This window comes from Spermophilus citellus, assembly GCF_964194105.1.
Source record: "Spermophilus citellus genome assembly, chromosome: 6".
Lineage (NCBI taxonomy): Eukaryota > Metazoa > Chordata > Mammalia > Rodentia > Sciuridae > Spermophilus > Spermophilus citellus.
In genome coordinates, this window is record NC_138187.1 from 153,088,855 (window position 1) to 153,110,659 (window position 21,805).

The following is a 21,805-nucleotide window of genomic DNA, read 5'->3' on the forward strand; positions in this document are numbered from 1 at the left end:
CTAGAGATGGTAAGCATTTTTTCATGTACTTCTTGATTGATTGTATATCCTCCTCTGAGAAGTGTCTGTTCAGGTCCTTGGCCCATTTGTTGATTGGGTTATTTGTTATCTTATTGTCTATTTTTTTGAGTTCTTTGTATACTCTAGATATTAGGGCTCTATCTGAAGTGTGAGGAGTAAAAATTTGTTCCCAGGATGTAGGCTCCCTATTTACCTCTCTTATTGTTTCTCTTGCTGAGAAAAAACTTTTAAGTTTAATTAAGTCCCATTTGTTGATTCTTATTGTTAACTCTTGTGCTATGGGTGTCCTATTAAGGAATTTGGAGCCCGACCCCATAATCTGTAGATCGGAGCCAACTTTTTCTTCTATCAGACGCAGAGTCTCTGGTTTGATATCAAGCTCCTTGATCCATTTTGAGTTAACTTTTGTGCATGGCGAGAGATAGGGATTCAGTTTCATTTTGTTGCATATGGATTTCCAGTTTTCCCAACACCATTTGTTGAAGATGCTATCCTTCCTCCATTGCATGCTTTTAGCCCCTTTATCAAATATAAGATAGTTGTACCTTTGTGGATTAGTCTCTATGTCCTCTATTCTAAACCATTGGTCCACCTGCCTGTTTTGGTACCAGTACAATGCTGTTTTTGTCACTATTGCTCTGTAATATAGTTTGAAATCTGGTATCACTATACCACCTGATTCACACTTCCTGTTTAGAATTGCTTTTGCTATTCTGGGTCTTTTATTTTTCCATATGAATTTCATGATTGCTTTGTCAATTTCTACAAGATATGCCATTGGGATTTTGATTGGCATTGCATTAAACCTATAGAGAACTTTTGGTAATATCGCCATTTTGATGATGTTAGTTCTGCCTATCCATGAACAGGGTACGTTTTTCCATCTTCTAAGATCTTCATCAACTTCTCTCTTTAGGTTCTGTAGTTTTCATTATATAAATCTTTCACCTCTTTTGTTAGGTTAATTCCCAAGTATTTTATTTTTTTTGAGGATATTGTGAATGGAGTGTTTTTCCTCATTTCCGTTTCAGAAGTTTTGTCGCTGATATACAGAAATGCCTTTGATTTATGCGTGTTGATTTTATATCCTGCCACTTTGCTGAATTCATTTATTAGTTCTAGTAGTTTCTTTGTAGACCCTTTTGGGTCTTCTAGGTATAGAATCATGTCATCTGCAAATAGTGATAATTTAAGTTCTTCTTTTCCAATTTTTATGCCTTTAATTTCTTTCGTCTGTCTAATTGCTCTGGCCAGTGTTTCGAGAACTATATTGAATAGAAGTGGAGATAGAGGGCATCCCTGTTTTGTTCCGGATTTTAGAGGGAATGCCTTCAACTTTTGTCCATTCAGAATGATGCTAGCCTGAGGCTTAGCATAGATAGCTTTTACAATGTCAAGGTAAGTTCCTGTTATCCCTAGTTTTTCTAATGTTTTGAACATAAAGGGATGCTGTACTTTGTCAAATGCTTTCTCTGCATCTATCGAGATGATCATATGGTTCTTATCTTTAAGTCTATTGATGTGGTGAATAACATCTATTGATTTCCGTATGTTGAACCATCCTTGCATCCCAGGGATGAATCCTACTTCATGGTGCACAATTTTTTTGATGTGTTTTTGTATTCGATTCGCCAGAATTTTATTGAGGATTTTTGCATCTAGGTTCATTAGAGATATTGGTCTGTAGTTTTCTTTCTTTGAGGTGTCTTTGTCTGGTTTCGGAATCAGGGTGATGTTGGCCTCATAGAATGAATTTGGAAGAGCTCCCTCTTTTTCTATTTCCTGAAATAACTTGAAAAGTATTGGTATTAATTCTTCTTTAAAGGTTTTGTAAAACTCCGCTGTATACCCATCCGGTCCTGGGCTTTTCTTGGTTGGTAGTCTTTTGATGGCTTCTTCAATTTCCTCCATTGATATTGGTCTATTCAAATTGTGTGTATCCTCCTGACTCAGTCTGGGTAAATCATATGACTTAAGAAATTTATCGATGTCTTCACTATCTTCTATTTTGTTGGAATATAGGTTTTCAAAATAATTTCTAATTGTCTTCTGTATTTCTGTAGCATCTGTTGTGATATTGCCTTTTTCATCCCGTATGTTAGTAATTTGAGTTCTCTCTCTTCTTCTCTTCGCTAGCATGGCTAAAGGTCTGTCGATCTTATTTATTTTTTCGAAGAACCAACTTTTAGTTTTGTTAATTTTTTCAATAGTTTCTTTTGTTTCAATTTCATTGATTTCCGCTCTGATTTTAATTATTTCTAGCCTTCTGCTACATTTGCTCATTTTGCTCTTCCTTTTCCAGGGCTTTGAGATGAAGTGTGAGCTCATTTATTTGTTGGTTTTTTCTTTTTTTGAGGAATGACCACCAGGCGATGAATTTTCCTCTTAAAACTGCTTTCATTGTGTCCCATAGGTTCCGATATGTTGTGTCTGTATTTTCATTTATCTCTAAGAATTTTTTGATTTCCTCCTTTATGTCTTCTGTAACCCATTGATCATTCAGTAACATATTGTTCATTTTCCATGTGATGTAGGATTTTTCCTTCCTTCTTTTATCATTGATTTCCAGTTTCATTCCATTATGATCAGATAAAATGCATGGTATTATCTCCACCCCTTTATATTTACTGAGGGTTGCCCTATGGCATAATATATGGTCTATTTTTGAGAAGGATCCATGTGCTGCTGAGAAAAAAGTATATCCATTTGATGACGGTTGATATATTCTATATATGTCAGTTAAGTCTAGGTTATTGATTGTGATATTGAGTTCTATAGTTTCTTTATTCAATTTTTGTTTGGAGGATCTGTCCAATGGTGAGAGAGGTGTGTTGAAGACACCCATAATTATTGTGTTGTGGTCTATTTGATTCTTGAACTTGAGGAGAATTTGTTTTATGAATGTCGCAGCACCATTGTTTGGTGCATAAATATTGATAATTGTTATGTCTTGTTGGTGAATGGTTCCTTTTAACAGTATATAATGACCTTCTATATCCCTTTTGATTAACTTAGTCTTGAAGTCGATTTTATTCGATATGAGGATGGCCACCCCTGCTTGCTTACGAGAACTGTGTGCGTGGTATATTTTTTCCCATCCTTTCACCTTCAGCCTGTGTATGTCTTTTCCAATCAGATGTGTCTCCTGGAGGCAGCATATTGTTGGATTTGTTTTTTTAATCCATGATACCAGCCTATGTCGCTTTATTGGAGAGTTTAGGCCATTAACATTCAGAGTTACTATTGATATATGGTTTGAACTTCCATCCATGTTTGATTGTTTATCCTTTTTTTAAAAAAAAAATTTAGTTTGTTTCTCCGTGATTATCTTTCCCCTCGCCCTCTGTCTTTATTGAGGCACTTCCCACTGACGGTTTTGGTTACTGTTTTTCATTTCTTCCTTGTGTAGTGTTTTGCTCAAAATGCTTTGCAATGCAGGTTTTCTGGCTGCAAATTCTTTTAACTTTTGTTTATCATGAAAGATCTTTATTTCGTTGTCATACCTGAAGCTTAATTTTGCTGGATACAGAATTCTTGGTTGGCATCCATTGTCTTTCAGTGTTTGAAATACGTTGTTCCATGACCTTCTTGCTTTCAGTGTCTGTGATGAAAAATCCGTTGTTAACCGTATTGGTTTACCCCTAAATGTAATCTGTCTCCTTTCTCTTGTAGCTTTTAATATTTTCTCTTTGTTCTGTATATTGGATATCTTCATAACAATGTGTCTTGGCGTTGGTCTACTGTAATTTTGTGTGCTCGGTGTCCTGTATGCATCTTCAATTTGTATATCTGTTTCCTTTTTTTATTTCTGGAAAGTTTTCTGTAATTATTTCATTCAGCAGGTTTCTCATTCCCTTGGTTTGAATCTCTGTACCTTCTTCTATCCCGATGACTCGTAAGTTTGGTTTTTTTATGTTATCCCATAACTCTTGGATGTTTTTCTCGTGATTTTTTACCAGCCTTTCTGAGTTGGCTAGACTCTTTTCAAGATGGTATATTTTGTCTTCATTATCTGACGTTCTGGTTTCTACTTGCTCCACTCTGTTAGTGATACTCTCAATTGAGTTTTTAATTTGGTTTATCGTTTCCTTCATTTCTAGAATTATTGTTTGATTATTTTTTATAATCTCTATCTCCTGATAAAGATGCTTAACTTCTTCTTTTAGCTGTTTATGTAATTCATTCTCAATGTGTTCTTTCGCTGCTTGAATTAGCTGTCTTGTATCCTCTTTAAGGTTCCATTCCATCTGTCTAAGGTGTTCCTTGAGGTCTTTATATGACCATTTTTCTGATGACTCTAGGTCCTCCTGAATATTTAGGCTGTCCTGCATTGTTTGTATTCCTTTTCTTCCTTGTTTCTTGAAGCTGCTCATGTTGCTTCTTGTTCTGTTTGACTGCTGAGTTACTGTTTATTCCTATAAATTTAATTGATGCTTGGGAGGAAAGGTATTAGAAGGGAAGGGAAGAAGTCACTAAGGAGAATGAGAGTAGGCAGGTAGAATTCAAGGAAGGGGGGATAAGAAAAATGAAAGGACAAAAGAAGAAAGAAATAGGAACTAAAAAAAGAAAAAAATTTTAAAAAATAATAATAATAATTTAAAAAAATTAAAATTAAAATTAGAAGAGAAAGAAGAAGAAGAAAAAAAAACAAGATAGAAAAATGAAGATGAAAGAAAAACCCAAGTCAAAAAAAAACTAATAAATGCCGTCTTAGAGTTTGATTAACTTCTCTTCCACTAGGTGGCGCTGTGCCCACCAGGTCAAGTCTCTCCTGTCAGTACGCGGGAACCAATCACTGTGCAGCAGCTCCTCCCAAACTGGGCGAGTCTCCAATCCCGAGTGCCTACGGCCTCCTCTTGTGTCCAATCACTTCTACTTTTCCTCTAGCCAGGCCCCTCTCACCACAATACTGGCTACAGGCCAGGTCTGCTGCTCCCGGGAGCCCTGTTTTCATGAACGACTGGGCTCACTCCTCCAGAATGCCATTCCCTCAGACCCTAAGTTTGTAGATCTTGGGGCTGAGAATCCTCAGCGAATTTTACTTGCCCTCCGGTAGCCACTCCCCCATAGCTGGTGCAAGAGGCCTCAGCAGTCAGCCCTGGCGGGAGCGGCAGTCTCCCACCGCGGGTCCCGCACCACCTCTGACTCCCTCGGGCTGGCTGTAGCACTCACAGGAGAGCTGGGAGGGGCCCTTAAGGTTTCCCCAATGCGTGGAGAGGGAAAGCCAGGGGTCCACACACCTGTAGCAGCAGGCTTCAATGAAGTTATCTCCACCGCCGCAGTCCTGCGACGCCAGCCCTCCGCCACAGTGGTGTCCCCTGCAAACGGCGACAGTTCGCCTCCCCCTGCCGGGCGACCAACGCAACGGGCGGGTCCCCACTGTCTCTCCCAAGCCCCGCCTGGACCCTGCGGCCACTACCCACGAAGGCCCGGCAGGCATCCACCTCCGTAGGATGGGAAGGGCTGACCAGCCGCCTCAGCCGGATGGATTAATGCCGAGTTGCAGCTGTCTGTCTCAGCTTTTCAGACACGGCGGCGCGGGGCGTGGAGCACGGAGAGGCTTACTCACTTCCCGCCGCCATCTTCCTCTTCTGGCTATTTCGGGATGATGGCGGGGCGCTAGCTCGCTCCCTCCGGTGTGTCTCAGCCTCGGGCTCCCGCGCCTCTCTGCGCCGCGGCCTCCACAGTCAGCGCTGCCCCGGTAGCTCTCTCCGCCCCCGGCGTTCCCGGCTTCTAGCCGCACCGCGGCCTGGTCCGTGTCTTTCTGGCTCACGGCTCCAGCGGCGCCCGGGCCCGGGGAGGCGACAGCCCCTCTCCGGCAAGTATCGCAGTCCCCGGGCCCCGAGTCCCGGAGGCCACAAACTGACACTTCTAATAGACCTACCAATTCCCGGCAGGACCCCTCTTCACAGAATTTTGCTAGAAGTTCCTCAGTATGTAGACTGCCGCTGTTCCAAAGGGTCTTTTTGATCCTTAGAAGTCATGTATCATCTGCAAATTCGTTTCAGTTATCTCAGTTTTCACCAAAGTCACTGATCAACACAGCTTACTTCTCTCCTTTAGTATACTGCTCTTGCTTGAAGCACATGTAAACCAACAATTTGGAGTCTGCATCCTTATTTTCTGAGCAGCAACTATAGGTTTAAACAGAATCCTTAGCTCCTGATTTTCTTTCTTCTTAAAACTTGATGTATATCCGAAGGAAACAGCTGCGCCACCACTCCAGCCTAATGTATTTTATCTAATTATAGAATTAGATAAAATACACTACTTCTGGGAACTATATGGAGTAATAAAGTTAGCAGAAATCAATTTATTTATTTTAAAATTCAGTTATTTTTATTTTTCATTTTCGGGGAATTTTGGATAAAGTTGGTACAAATATTAATATATAGGTTTTCATGTAAACATAAGTTTTCACTCCTTTGTGACGAATGCTGAAGAGAACAAACGCTGGACAGTATGTTAATTTTGGAAAATACTGATGTAGACTCTTCTGGAGTAATTATACAATTTTTTTATTTTCATCAACAATGAATGAATAATCTATTTTTCTTGCTCCTAATGAACATTTAGAAATTTTTTATTATTATATTCTTTCCTCACTTTTGATTAATGCATTATAGTTGTACATATTAATAGGAGTTGTTATTACATATTCATATATGTACACAAGGTAATAATAAAATTTGGCTAATATCATTTCCCAGCATTTCCCACTCAATTTTTGAATAAACTTCTTTCGATCTGGAAACTATAGATAGGTTTGGGGAGAAATGAGTCTACTAAATTTTGAGTCTTCCTCTCCAGTAACATGACATGTCTCCATTTATTTAGGTTTTTGTGATTTTTTTTTTACATCAGTAATTTATAATTACCAATTCTGTGCATATTTTGTAAGATTTACAATTAAATGTTTCATTTTATTTAGAAAAGTTGTAAATGACATTGTATTTTCTTTTTCATACTACAGAATCAATTTATTTCTATGTATTGATAACAAACAGAAACTAAAAAAATAAGTTATAGATAGTCCCCAACTTAACAATGGTTCAACTTACTGTTTTTCAATTTTATATTGGTGTAAAAACTATATGCATTCCGTCAATTTATGTCCTAAAAGATAAAATTAGCTTTTTTTTAACCAATAAGTTAAATAGTCTAGTACCATGCAAAGTAACGTTTATAAAAACTTTTTAAAAATACAGAAACTTGGGGCTGGGGATGTGGCTCAAGCGGTAGCGCGCTCGCCTGGCATGCGTGCGGCCCGGGTTCGATCCTCAGCACCACATACCAACAAAGATGTTGTGTCCGCCGAGAACTAAAAAATAAATATTAAAAAAAATTATCTCTCTCTCTCTCTCTCTCTCTCTCCTCTCTCACTCTCTCTTTAAAAAAAAAATAATACAGAAACTCAAGGAAATGTACAATTAAAAATTTTATTCAAAGATAACATTTGGGAAAAAAGGTAAAATCAACATACAAAAAAAGTCTTATGGGTCTAAAAGGTTTAACCTCTAAAATTCTCTTTTGTTGACACATTGATCAACAGTAATCCTGTCATTATTAAGCCATGCAACCTTCACTTGGTCCCAGAAGGCACAAATCTAAAATGATCTCTTTAAAATCCCTTTCAATTAAAAATATCAGTGACTTTTTTGTTTCAATCCTGTGACCTAAGTTGAGTGTTAAAGAGTTTCATGTTTTCATCACAAATCAACATTGAAAGATATTAATGTTTCCAAATAAAAGAGGCTACCTTTTTCCTCTAGAGCTAGGGATTGAACTGGGGCATGCTAGGCAAGCTTTCTACTTCTGAATTGTGCCCCTAGCCCAAGACACTTAAAGATCGCAAAAGGAAGTTTAAAAGTTCCCTTGAAATTAATTCAGAGTGAAAATTAAAATAGATTTAAATATAATATATAAATTTTATACATCTGAGTTCAAAAGTATCCTTGGGGAGGGAAGAGGGCAGATCATTTCCCCCAACCACAACCACCACCACCAAAAAAGGTGTGAACATTTATCCAAGTAAATTAATTCCATAAAGTAACTCATACACCATTGAGGAAGAAGAAAAAGGTAAAAAATACAAAGGTTTTATTTTCTACTGTTCTTTGTCACTGAAAATTTTTAATATTTCTAATGTCAAATGAATACTGCAATTAAGAGTTCTGTTTTCAGCCAGGCATGCATGATAGAACACACCTGTAATCCTGGCTACTCAGGAGGATAAGGAGAAGGATGGCAAATTCAAAACCAGCCTCAACAACTCAGTGAGATCTAACTCAAAAATAAAAAAGGGCTGGGGATGTAACTTTGTAGTAAAGTCCCCCTGGATTCATTCCCCAGTACCTAAGTACTAAGAGAGAATTCAGTAAAAAAACTAAATATTTTCAAATCTCAAGTGTCTTGAGTTAAATGTTGAAGAAATAAATACATTATAATCCAAAAGTAAGTGAAATGTTATAAAACTAATACCTTGCTGCCAATACCTAGCTGGTTTATAATAGTAAGAGAGAAAATCTTGACATGCTGTGAAGAAGCACATTCTTAATTCAGAATGTTTCAAGATGAAAAACATGTATTTCTGTGTCATTAAACAAATAAGATTTATATTTATAGACCTATAGTCTTATTAAATACTTTAATCATCTATCATATGTCATAAAATATAAGCCTCTAGTAGCATGCCCCCAGAATGACTTCAAAGAATACTAGTGAGCTCTCATAAAAATATTATCCAGGATGCACTGTAAGAATATTCTTTTTTTTTTTTTTTTTTTTTAAAGAGAGAGTGAGAGGGGGGAGAGAGAGAGAGAGTGAGAGAGAGAATTTTTAATATTTATTTTTTAGTTCTGGGCGGACACAACATCTTTGTTGGTATGTGGTGCTGAGGATCGAACCCGGGCCGCACGCATGCCAGGCCAGCGCGCTACCGCTTGAGCCACATCCCCAGCCCTGTAAGAATATTCTTAACAAATATGTTTTCACATCATTCCCCTTAAAAAATCTGATGCATACTTTTAAAAGAATATCCACAAATGGTGCTGGGAAAACTGGAAATCCATTTGCATCAAAATGAAACTGAATCCCTTTCTCTCGCCATGCACAAAAGTTAACTCAAAATGGATCAAGGAGCTCGATATTAAATCAGAGACACGGCGTCTGATAGAAGAAAAAGTCGGCTATGATCTACATACTGTGGGGTCGGGCTCCAAATTCCTCAATAGGACACCCATAGCGCAAGAGTTAACAACTAGAATCAACAAATGGGACTTACTCAAACTAAAAAGTTTTCTCTCAACAAAAGAAACAATAAGAGAGATAAACAGGGAGCCTACATCCTGGGAACAAATCTTTACTCCACACACTTCAGATAGAGCCCTAATATCCAGAGTATACAAAGAACTCAAAAAATTAGATAATAAGATAACAAATAACCCAATCAACAAATGGGCCAAGGACCTGAACAGACACTTCTCAAAGGAGGACATACAATCAATTAACAAGTACATGAAAAAATGCTCACCATCGCTAGCAGTCAGAGAAATGCAAATCAAAACCACCCTAAGATACCATCTCACTCCAGTAAGATTGACAGCCATTAAGAAGTCCAACAACAACAAGTGCTGGCGAGGATGCGGGGAAATGGGTACACTTGTTCATTGTTGGTGGGACTGCAAAATGGTGCAGCCAATTTGGAAAGCAGTATGGAGATTTCTTGGAAAGCTGGGAATGGAACCACCATTTGACCCAGCTATTCCCCTTCTCGGTCTATTCCCTAAAGACCTAACAAGAGCATGCTACAGGGACACTGCTACATCGATGTTCATAGCAGCACAATTCACGATAGCAAGATTGTGGAACCAACCTAGAAGCCCTTCAATAGATGAATGGATTAAAAAAATGTGGCATTTATACACAATGGAGTATTACTCTGCAATAAGAAATGACAAAATCATAGAATTTGGAGGGAAATGGATGGCATTAGAGCAGATTATGCTAAGTGAAGCTAGCCAATCCTTAAAAAACAAATGTCAAATGTCTTCTTTGATATAAGGGGAGTAACCAAGGACAGGGTAGAGACGAAGAGCTGGAGAAGAAGAATAACATTAAACAGGGATGATAGGCGGGAGGGAAAGTGAGAGCTAAGGGAAATTGCATGGAATTGGAAGGTGAGCCTCAGGGTTATACACAATTACATATAAGAGGAAAGGAGGAGTAGGAGAAAAATTATATAAGTGGAAGAAACGATTTATAGTAGAGGGGATGGAGAGAGAGGAGGGGAGGGGAGAGAAGGGGAGGGGAGGGGAGGGGTGAGGGGACAGTGGAGAATGGGATAGACAGCAGAATACATCAGTCACTAGAAAGGCAATTTGTAAATCAATGGAAATGTAACTGATGTGACCAGCAATCTGTATACGGGGTAAAAATGGGAGTTCATAACCCACTTGAATCAATCTGTGAAATATGGTATATTAAGAACTATGTAATGTTTTGAACAACCAACAATAAAAAAAGAATATCCAGCCTCAGAAGGAACACTCTCTCAAGCATAGTTTCTAAATTAGTTCCTAATTATTTCCTGACACAGAACTCATACAACTTTTACATGCATCTCTCCAAACCTATCAAAACTTAACCCTGTAAACAATAAGGTAGTGAGTAGAAGGTGAGGTAATGAAAAAGAAAAGATTTAATAAAGATAATTGGAGAGATAACCACTGCTTTCATGTCAGTTGTTTTATAACTATGCACATGCTTGCTTACACACACACACACACACCCAGTAAACATCCTCCATTGTTTTACTAGTCCCACTCTAAAGGTAGTACATACAAAGGAAAAACTTGCTGCCCTAACCAATTATGAATGAATGATTCACTGAAGGATAGATTGATGGTTGAATGGAGGACAGATATAAAAATACACTGAAGGATGGAAGCAAGACATAGATAAAACTTTGATTAAAGTAATAAATGAGTCACAGTTCTCGGATGACACACAAGCATAATACAAGATTCACCATAGGTAAATACAAATTAGAAAAAAAATGGATCACATTATCAAAAGCAAAAAAGACAATGGGTAAAGATATATTGGTTTCAGACTTTGCCATTTATCACAGCTTTCCTTTAAAAAAGCTTTTATGTCACTAACCCTAAAGGGTAATTCATCTTACCTTCCACTGAAGGTGCCTGGTCCTGAGCTGAATACAGCATTTCCTTGAAAGCCTATCAGAAAGAAAGAAAAGCAACACATGAAATAAGTAGTAGAGTTTATATCAAAAGCATCAGAAGCTAAACACTTCTTTTTTAAAAAAGAAAATTTATGTTTTAATTAGTTATATATGACAGTAGAATGCACTTATATATTTTGATATATCATACATAGATGGGATATAATTTCTCATTTTTCTGATTATACATATTGTAGAATCACATTGGTCATACAGTCACATACATACATAAAGTAATAATGTCTGTTTCATTCCACTATCTTTCTTATCCCCATATCCCATGCCTTCCCCTCCTTTTACTTCCCTCTTCCTAGTCTAAGGTAATGCTATCCTTTTTTTTTTTTCATTACAATTCTTAATACACATATTTACTTCTTTTCCAATATCCAGTATAATGACTACTTATAGCTCCTTAAATTGAGAATTTAATGAAATACATCAATTAACTTTACTAATCCATTAAATATTATCCAATCTTTAACAAGACAGCCAATTTGTAAACTTTAAAATTAAAGGGCATTTGGAAAAGAATGAAAAAAATCACCTGAGAGATCATAAGCCCTTTAGACTAAGAAAAAAGAATGAAATAAACTGAGAGCAAAAGTCCTGGGGACTGCATAAGAAAATATGAAGAACTGGACACAAATACAGTTTTTGAGTGGGGAAGTAACATTTATATAACATAAAATTCAACATCTTAACCATTTTTACATGTACAATTCAGTAGTGTTAAGTATATTCACACTGTTGTGCAACATATCTTTAAAATTCTCATCTTATATACAAATACTTTCCAGTAGAGTTCTATAAGGTCCTCCAGAAGAGTTTAGAACTATAAAGATACTACAGGTTTTATAGTTTTCTTCTTAGTTAACAACCATATTTAAATAATTTGGATAGTTACAGTTTGTTCTCTCAAGAAGTAATTGGGCAAAGGTGTAAGAAGTAGTTCTCCCTATCAATCAAAATGGCTCAAGCAATGAGTAGATAAGGCTCCAAGGCTGAGAGGTTAGTCAAAAGCTTAGTGACTTTATCCAGTACCATTGCTTCAAATACATAAACACTGACAATTCCCCAAAGGACCTATAGCAGGGTTCCTTCACCTTTATTCTTTAGGGGTAGGGAGTGTTGTGCATTCTAGAGTTTTTAGGGGCATCCCTGGTGATTAGAGACACATTAGATATCACCTCCTAGTTCTGAAATTACCAAATATCAAATATCCCCTGGGAAGGAAAATTGCCCCTCCTCAGAACCACTGGTGTACAGTTATTCAAGCACATATGTACCAAAAAGGAAGAAGTAAACCTCCAGGGTAATCTACTTATAATCTACTTTTTTTTTAAGTATTCAAGTCCAATAACATTTTTTCAAGTGAATTTACTATTTGTTTTCAGTTAGTGATCAACCTGTTAGTACCATGACTAACTAAGCCTAACAATGTACAGTAAAAAGATTTCCAATGAAACAATGAAAATTAAAATATTTAAATCAATTCATGTCTGTTCATTCTAACTCATTTTATGAAAGTGTTTGTAGGAAAAGTATACATCTATAACATTTTAATGTTACATATATTTAAATTCAAAAATATTCAATAAGATTCACTCTATAGAATTTAAGGCAATATAGTAATGCAACTGTGGTATAATAGAAAATAAATATTTGGTCTTTGTGTCCAGTTCCTGGCATAGAGCTCCTAAAACCTTTGGAATGTATTGTTTTACTAATGAAATGGATCAATGGTGGGAGGGACCCCAGATATCTTCTGGATAAGGACTGGCCACCAGAAAAAACAAGCGATTAGAACATTACAACTTGCCAGGCACAGTGGCTCATGCCTGTTAATCCCAGGGAGTTCAAAGCCAGCCTCAGCAAAGGCAAGGTGCTAAGAAACTCAGTGAAACCCTATCTCTAAATAAAATACAAAACAGGGCTGGGGATGTGGCTAAGTGGCTGAGTGCCCCTGAGTTCAATACCTGGAACAAAAAAAAAAAAAAAAAAGAATATTACAACTTAAGCCCCACAACCAAACTTCTGAAGAAGGAAGAGGTGCTAGAGATAGAATTCAATCACTAACAGAAATGATTTCAAGTCTGTATAATGAAACCTCCATAAAAGCCTCTGAACATCGAGGTTCACAGAGCTTCCATGTTTGTGAACACATCAAGGTGAGAAGTGTGCATGGAAGCTCTTATGCCATACTCACCATTATACCTTGCACTATGCTTCTCTTCTATTAGATTGTTTCAAAACTGTCCCTTTTATAATCCATCTGTTGCACTCAGTATTTTTCTGTGGGAATTATTCTGGCAAATTGTCAAATCTGAGGGAGAGTTCTGGGAATCCCCATATTTGCAGTCAGTCAGGCAGAAGTCTGGCACCCCACTTGTAGCTGACATCTTAAACAAGGACAGTTATAAAGAACCCTTACTAATCTATGGAGTCTGTGCTAACAACAGGTAGGTAATGTCTGAAGTGAACTGAATTGTCAGACACACAGTTGCTGTTGGAGACCTGGCTGTTGTTGTCAAAAAAGAAACGCATTTGGTGTTAAAAGAAATGGTGACACAAAACACTACACCACACTATAACTCTTTAGAAAACCTTTATTAGTCAAACACAACTTTTCTAAGATTACATTTTAAAATTGTTCTCTTTTTTACCAAGCACTTATTCTTAAACTTGTTTGTAATCAACCCTAGGTGACAGTGACAAAAATCTGGAACCTCTTTTAAGAACATTACATACACACTCAGTATTTTCTTTACAATTTTATGTCTCAGGGACCACTAACTTCTAGATTAAAATAAGAAGTTATTTCTAAAGAGCTTATCAAACATTAAAAAAAAAGTCTTTCATTCAGCTGACAGATTTAAATTTTATATCGAAGTCCTATACAGGTAGAGTATGGTCATATTACTGTTCTCTTTTTTTTTTTTATTGGTTGTTCAAAACTTTACAAAGCTCTTGACATATCATATTTCATACATAAGCTTCAAGTGAGTTATGAACTCCCAATTTTACCCCAAACACAGGTTGCAGAATCATATCAGTTACACATCCACATTTTTACATACTGCCATACTAGTAATTGTTGTATTCTGCTACCTTTCCTATCCTCTACTATCCCCCCTCCCCACCCCTCCCATCTTCTCTCTCTACCCCATCTGCTGTAATTCATTTCTCTCCTTGTTTATTTTCCCATTCCTCTCACAACCTCTTATATGGAATTTTGTATAACAATGAGGGTCTCCCTCCATTTCCATGCAATTCCCCTTTTCTCTCCCTTTCCCTCTCACTTCATGTCTCTATTTAATGTTAATCTTTTCTTCCTGCTCTTCCTCCCTACTCTATTCTTAGTTGCTCTCATTCATATTACTGTTCTCTGACAGGCTATTTCAAGAGGATAAATGAGTAAAAGATTGATGAATGCAGAACAAATTTCTACAACTAAAAAAAGCAGCAGAAAAATATGAGGAAAAAATAATTTTAAAAAACTAGCCAGAGAATAGTTACAGAAATAAATCTATCCCAACAAGTAATATCAGAGGCTCAAATGTCTGAATGAAGATTTACTATTTGTGCAGTATAACAGGAATGTGTGCCAAAATTAAATAATGCTAACAGGAACCAAATAAACTGTCAACAAGCAAAGTGACTTGTATATAGTAGGAGCTTAATAGTTCTTGAATTCAAAAGAGTTTCCTCTCTGGAGAAAATTAAAAAGGATTCACAAAGCACACTAAGTAGAATTTCTGACATGTGATGAAAATGAATTAAATTTGCAAAAGCAAAGCTTACCAAATTAAGTTCAAATAAATTAAAGTTTTTTTTAAAAGACAAATTACAATAGTCTTCATTCAGATTAATTAAATCAAGACAAATTTTGGTGAAATCACTGGCAACTCATTTCTGCTACTTCATTTTCCGCTGATTTAAGAGACATTCTATGTTTTTGGTAGTAACACTGTCTAGAGAACTCCATATATAGGACCACTCTATAGCCTGTGATAAGAGATAGTCCACATCAGGAACAAGGAAAAAAAAACTTCCCGGGTATTATCTACATTAGTACTTATGGACTGTTCATCTATGAGTCCATTCAAAGCACTTACCTGCACTGGGAATTCAAAGGAGTTTCTTCAATTCATTTTTACTTTAAGAAAATCCAATACTTTATATAAAACTCTGAATTTATATAAGTCAATATGAATTCATGTGCATTCCTGAAGTTTTTTGATTTTCAAAGGCTTAAAAGCAATCTTTCATATCATTTGACTCCCTTCGAGTGATAAATTATTTTTATGTTATTGAAATCTATATAAACATAAACTAGGACAAAATTCCTAGTGCTTAAAACAACTCATGTTAACAGTAAAATCTTACAAATTAAATAAATAAAAATAGCCACAAACCAATACTATATTACCAATAATATTAGCATAAAGGAAAAAGATTCACAATCTGTTGTTGTTTCTTGGTACTGGGGATTGAACCCAGGAGCTTATATCCGCAGCTCTTTTTATTTTTCACTTTGATATAGGGTATCACTAAATTGCTTAAAGCCTACATTGCTGAGGCTGGCCTCAAACTTGAGATTTTCCTGCTTCAGCCTCCCAAATGGCTTGAATTATAGGTGTATACCACTGCGCTCAGCTGAAAGTGATGACTGACACAAATATACCTTCTTTTGAGTTTGGACCTATCCTACTTTGATATAATTTTCTAAGCACTTAACTATACAGTAAGGCAGCACAGCAGAGTGGTTAGAAGTTTTGGAGTCAGAAAATGTGTATGAAAAACAACTCTTAACACTTAGGAGTTGTGCAACCCTAGGAAAATAACTATCTCTGTACTTCAATAGCCTCATCTGTAAAACAGGAATAGTGATTACACATAGCTTACAGATCTATATTAAGAATTAAAAACTCTCAAAACATAAATTCTTATACTAATTTTGACTCACAATCATACATGAAGAGTACTTAGGGCATTGCCTAGAACATAAAAATATGCTGAAAAAATGTTAGCTAATAATAGAATTTGAACTATGACAAACTACATCATACCATGGGCTATGGCAGGAATAATATCAATCATGCATGAGATATGCCTCAACCAGTTATGCTGTTGTTGCAGTGCTGAGGATGGAACACAGACTTCACAAATACTAAGCAAGCATTCTTAAATTCAGCTATACCCCCAAGTCACCAGTTGTTAACAACTCTTAGTAGTATAGTTAAACATAGAGCTAATATGATGCAAGAAGCATAAACATAGACATTGCAATCTCCTGGCATTGCTAGTTTATAAAATAGTAATCTAGATGACCTAGAATATGTTCCTATTTTATTTTCAGATGATTAATTATGTAACCACAAAATATTTTTAGTTCTCATAGGAAACCTACAGACTCCTGAATATATGCAGATTCCAGTTGAGTATGCTTTCTTTCTATAACATCTCCTAATTATTCAATATAAAAAAATTTAAACTTTGTACAATATAATATAAATTGGTATAGTTCAAACTTAACATGTATGTTTAATGAGAACATTAAAATAAATTTATTAATGCTGTTAATTTTTAATAACCCAAAATAGATAATCTCTAATCTCCTTTCCAGAACACAGAGAGCTTTCACAGACCTACTTCCTACTTCCCCATTAGGCTCATATATAACATATTATAAATATTATCACTGCCATCAATAAAAATATCTAACTTGGGGTTGGCGATATATCTCAGTTGGTAGAGTGCCTGCCTCACATGCACAAGGCCCTAGGTTCAATCCCCAGCACCATACACACACAAAAAAAATTTAACTTGTCATTTCAACATTCATTTAAACTCAGCACATCACAATCTAGTGGATTAATAGACAATAAAATAAACAACAGGCATTTGAAGAAGCGCAAGGAATATTTGTTTTCATAAACAAAGTAGTCATAGCCCATTAATAATATTTCCCAATGTGATGAAATTTATAGACACATTTTTATCTGAATCAATTTACCAAATGCAGCTCTTAAATAGAAATTTAGATATATTCTTAAAAATATATATTTTATATGCTGACCTACAGGCCCCTAGAAAAATTCTCCAATTATCTCTTTTTCAGATTCCATTTCCTGTTTTTGCATTCCCTTTTAGGTTTATTTCACCAGAAATACTGGATAGTCTGTGACTAATGTGCAAGTCAATTACATCTAACATGGTTTATCTCGTCATCTACAAATTAAGTGTTTTCCTGATGCTAAAACACACAAAGCAGTCTGTAAATCAAATTATAATCCTCAAAAGCAGTAATCTAGCATTTTCTCATGTCCTGTACAAGAATCAACATTTTTTTAAATTTTTATTTGTTATATATGGCAACAGAATGTATTACAATTCATACTATACATATAGAACACAATTCAACATCTTAAATTACATTCATTTCTATCCCTTAACAAAAATAATCTGTTTTGGTTATAGAAATAATCCTTAACATCAATAAAAACCTAACATAAATTCTTATAATACTAATTGAAAAGTGCTTTTGTACATTAACCTAAAGCCTACAGTATTATAAAACATCACACATATTAAAAAAATTTTATGGCATTTGAAAGTACACAATAAGAGGCAATTCAATGCAAAAGTTGTTACAACATTAAATTGTATTGACTTTATTAAATTAAATGTATGTTAAATATATAAATATACATAATTTGTAATAAGATGAACTAGTTTGGAATATGTCATGTTATATTCACATTTATAAATTTCTGCACTATATACTTTAACACCCCCCTACATGGTTTTCACTATTTCCATATGGACATCCCTGAATGTATTTCCTTGGCTACATATCCAGTAGCACAAATTCACAATGTTCAGAAATTTCCCCCAAAACCTGATGTACTCATGATCTTTATTTCTATTAATGTCATCACCAGTATCCAAATCACAGATTCATAATCTCATTGCGAATAATCCCAAACTGGGATTGTGGCTCATGGTCTCATTCATTCCAACAAAAAATTATAAAGTCCCTACTGTGTGCCAGGCATTGTTCTAAACAGCTGAAACATATCATGAGGAAAATAAAAGTCTCTATCCTAGAGAAATGCACATTCTTAATTTTTTCTTATTTTCACTTGTGCATTTACAGATCTGGTTCAGCCAATTTTGCTTCCAAAACTTCTCCTGCATTCATTCTCTTCTATACTTTTATCTAAACTATTTCAACAGACTCTCAACTGGTTTACCCACCTATAAATTTTCATTTCTTTAACACTTTTTTAAAACTGCTGCCAGACTGGGATTGTGGCTCAGTGGCAGAGTGCCTGCCTAACACATATGAGGCACTGGGTTTAATCCTGTGTACCACATAAAAAAACAATAAATAAAATAAATGTATTTTGTTCATCTACAACTAAAAAAAAAAATTTAAAAACCCTGCTTCCAAATCAATCTTTCCAAAATACCAAAGCACTAGTCTGATTTTTCTGCTCACAAAAATAAAGTCCATACTGGCTTTTAAGTCACTCAGAATGATCTCCACTCTACATCTTTCCAGGTTTATCTTCCAAACCAGTTTCATTTTTACAATTTGACTAACTTTTTTCATTTTTACAATGTGACTCCCAAGCCAAAATGAATTATTATTTAGAAACCTCAATAGTTCTCCCATCTGTATCTTTGTTTACAAATATTGCTTCCATTTGAAACACCTTCTCCTTAACACTGTTTTAAATCTAATTTCCAAGAAAGGATTCTGAGAAGATGGAGTAGAAGCACTGGTCTCTCTATACAACTTCAATGGCAAAATCTGTCTGTCATAACTATTTTGAAACTCTAGAGTCTACTGAAGGCTTAGATAGTAAACTGGAGCGAATCCTAATCAATTTCGTCACTTAGCACAGCAGAAGCTATTCATTCCTCTCTCCTGGCCCTATGGCGGGCAGTTGTGCACATGTTCCTGGACCAGGGTGCAAACACAGGCCAAAAGGACACTAACCCTACAAATGTCAGGGATCTATGCTGTAATTATTCATTGTGTAACAAAGACTTGGAACTGGTTTTGCTAAAAACTCTCTTACCTTGGGCCTGCAAATGTAAAAACTCTAGCATCTCTGTCTCATTTTGTATCTGTTTCCTTTGCTTTGAGTCAGTCACCTTGGATTCCAGGAACAACAGGTCTGATCAATAAACATCTTGTGATGATGCAAAACTATACCCCAGACAACTTACTTATCACTGCTTAACCAATCCTGAAATAATGATCAACCAGACCATAATTTGACCAAGAAGGTTTACACTTCTAGTCCCTTTTTATATATAATCTTGGAGTTTATGTCAGTACTCCCAAAGAAAAGTCTGGAAATGCTGGTGCTCTTGTCTTCCCAGTATAGCTATACTGATTAAAATTCCTTTCCTGTTTTTTTTTTATTTGTTCTTTATAGTACATGACAGTGGAGTGTAATTTGACATATTACACACAACATGGAGTATAACTTATTCTAGTTAGGATACTTTCCTGTTTTTAATGAACTGGAAATACTATAAAATAATTCAATAACAAGAGCTGACATTAAAATTTTAGCAGAGAAGCTGATTTTAAACATTTAGATTTTGCAATAAGAAAGTCTGTGCAGTTTACCAACATGTTTTGAACTTGTGCTTTGAGAGATGCTGTGGCCTATAAAAGTTGAAGTAAAATTGCTCTCTGTCCTCACAGACTTTATAACTGATACTATAATAATGTCAGAATGAGTTATATAGATTTAATTAGCACAAGAGAAAGACCGAAACCTTCTCCTCTAAGATCAGGAACAAGACAAGGATGCCCACTTCCTCCACTTTTATTCAACATAGTAATGCAAGTTTTAGCCAGAGCAATTAGGCAAGAAAAAGAAATAAAAGGCATCCAAATTGGCAAGAATAAAGTAAAATGATCTCCTTGCAGATGGATCTTATATATAGAAAACCCTAAATACTCCACACACACACACACAAAAAAAAATAGTACTAATAAATGAATTCAGCAACTAGTTGATCAAAGTCAAAGACAAAGTCATGCAAAAATAAGTTGCATTTCTATATTAACAAAATAATTTGAAAAGGAAACTATTTGAAATAACAACCTGGAAACAAATTGATTCTATTTACAATAATACCAAAAACTAAAATAAAGCATTTAGAAAGTGAAAGACTTGTACAAGAAAACTACAAAACATTGTTGAAAGAAAATTAAAGAAGACATAAATAAATGGAAAACATCCCATACTCCTGGACTGGAAGACCTAACATGGTTAAAATGTAAATACTACCAGAAGTATTCTATGAATTCAGTGGAATCATCTATCCCAATATTTTTTATAGAAATAAAAAAACCTATAATGAAATTCATAGGGACTCTCAAAAGACCCTGGATAGCCACAACAATCTTTAAAAGAAAGAACTAAATCAGAAGACTTACGCTTCCTGATTTTAAAACTTACTACAAAGTTATAGGTATAGTAATCAAAATAGTATGGTATAAAAAAAACACTAATAATTTTATATTATATAATATTTGCTGTTCTTCAAAAAAGAGTTTTTAAAAGATACTATATGAGCCAGCAATTTCATTTCTGGATATATACCCAAAAGAGTTAAAAGCAGGGTTTAAAATATTCATTTTCACGGTAGTCTTATTCCCAAAAAGTAGAACACAGAAGCAACCCAAGCATCGAACAACAGATGCATGGATATTATTCACTCAAAAAAATGGAAATTCTGCATTATGCCACACATGCATGAACTTTGAGAACATTATTCTAAATGAAATAAACCCCTCACAAAAAGATAAATACTGTACGATTGGTACTTTCAAGGTTCTTAGTCAATACCCTAAAGACAATGTAGAATGGTGGACATCAGGAGCTGAAGGGAGATGGGAATGGGGAATTGTTGTTTAACAAGGGAAAAGCTTCTTTTCTACAAGATAAAAAGTTATAAAGATGTATGGTGATGGTTCCAAGATAATATGAATAAACTTATGCTGCTAAACTGTACACTTAAAAATGATTAGGATGATAAATTTTATATGTATTTTACCACAATTTTTTAAAAAAGCCATTGGGAAGTAAAAGAGCATTTTAAGAAGGAAGACATATTAAAAACTATCAAAAGCTGCTTACAGACCAAGATAATTAAAAAGAGGTAATACGATTTGAGGATCATTGCTCACTGGTGACTTTCAAGAATTAGTTTCAGTAGGGCAATGGGGCCAAAGCTAGATTAGATCTGGCTGAATATATGTGACAACTAAGTATATGATAGCCACAAATACTGATGAATAAGAAAAGTAATACTAGTTAATTTATTGAACATCTACTATCAGATATTGTTTGTAAGCATTTTAAACATACTACTTTAACACTACTCTCTAAGGTATAAGACTCCCATTTTACCAACTAACGGTTAAAAGTCCTTTGCCCAGATATTACCAAGTACTCTTTTGACAATCCATACTTCTTCAAGAATGACAACAACATTTCAAAATTTACC

General features: G+C 35.4%; 1 protein-coding gene and 1 long non-coding RNA gene across 2 annotated transcripts in view; one reads left to right on the forward strand and one right to left on the reverse strand.

The window, feature by feature from the left end:
* Positions 1-21,805, forward strand: part of LOC308650944 — a 902,096-nt gene that overhangs the window by 373,980 nt on the left and 506,311 nt on the right. The window lies entirely within an intron of this gene.
* XPR1 (xenotropic and polytropic retrovirus receptor 1) overlaps positions 1-21,805 on the reverse strand; it is a 182,757-nt gene that overhangs the window by 143,642 nt on the left and 17,310 nt on the right. Inside the window, exon 2 of the mRNA XM_081297506.1 lies at positions 11,207-11,258. Within this exon, the coding sequence (XP_081153632.1) occupies positions 11,207-11,258 (52 nt within the window). The remainder of the gene's footprint in view (positions 1-11,206; positions 11,259-21,805) is intronic.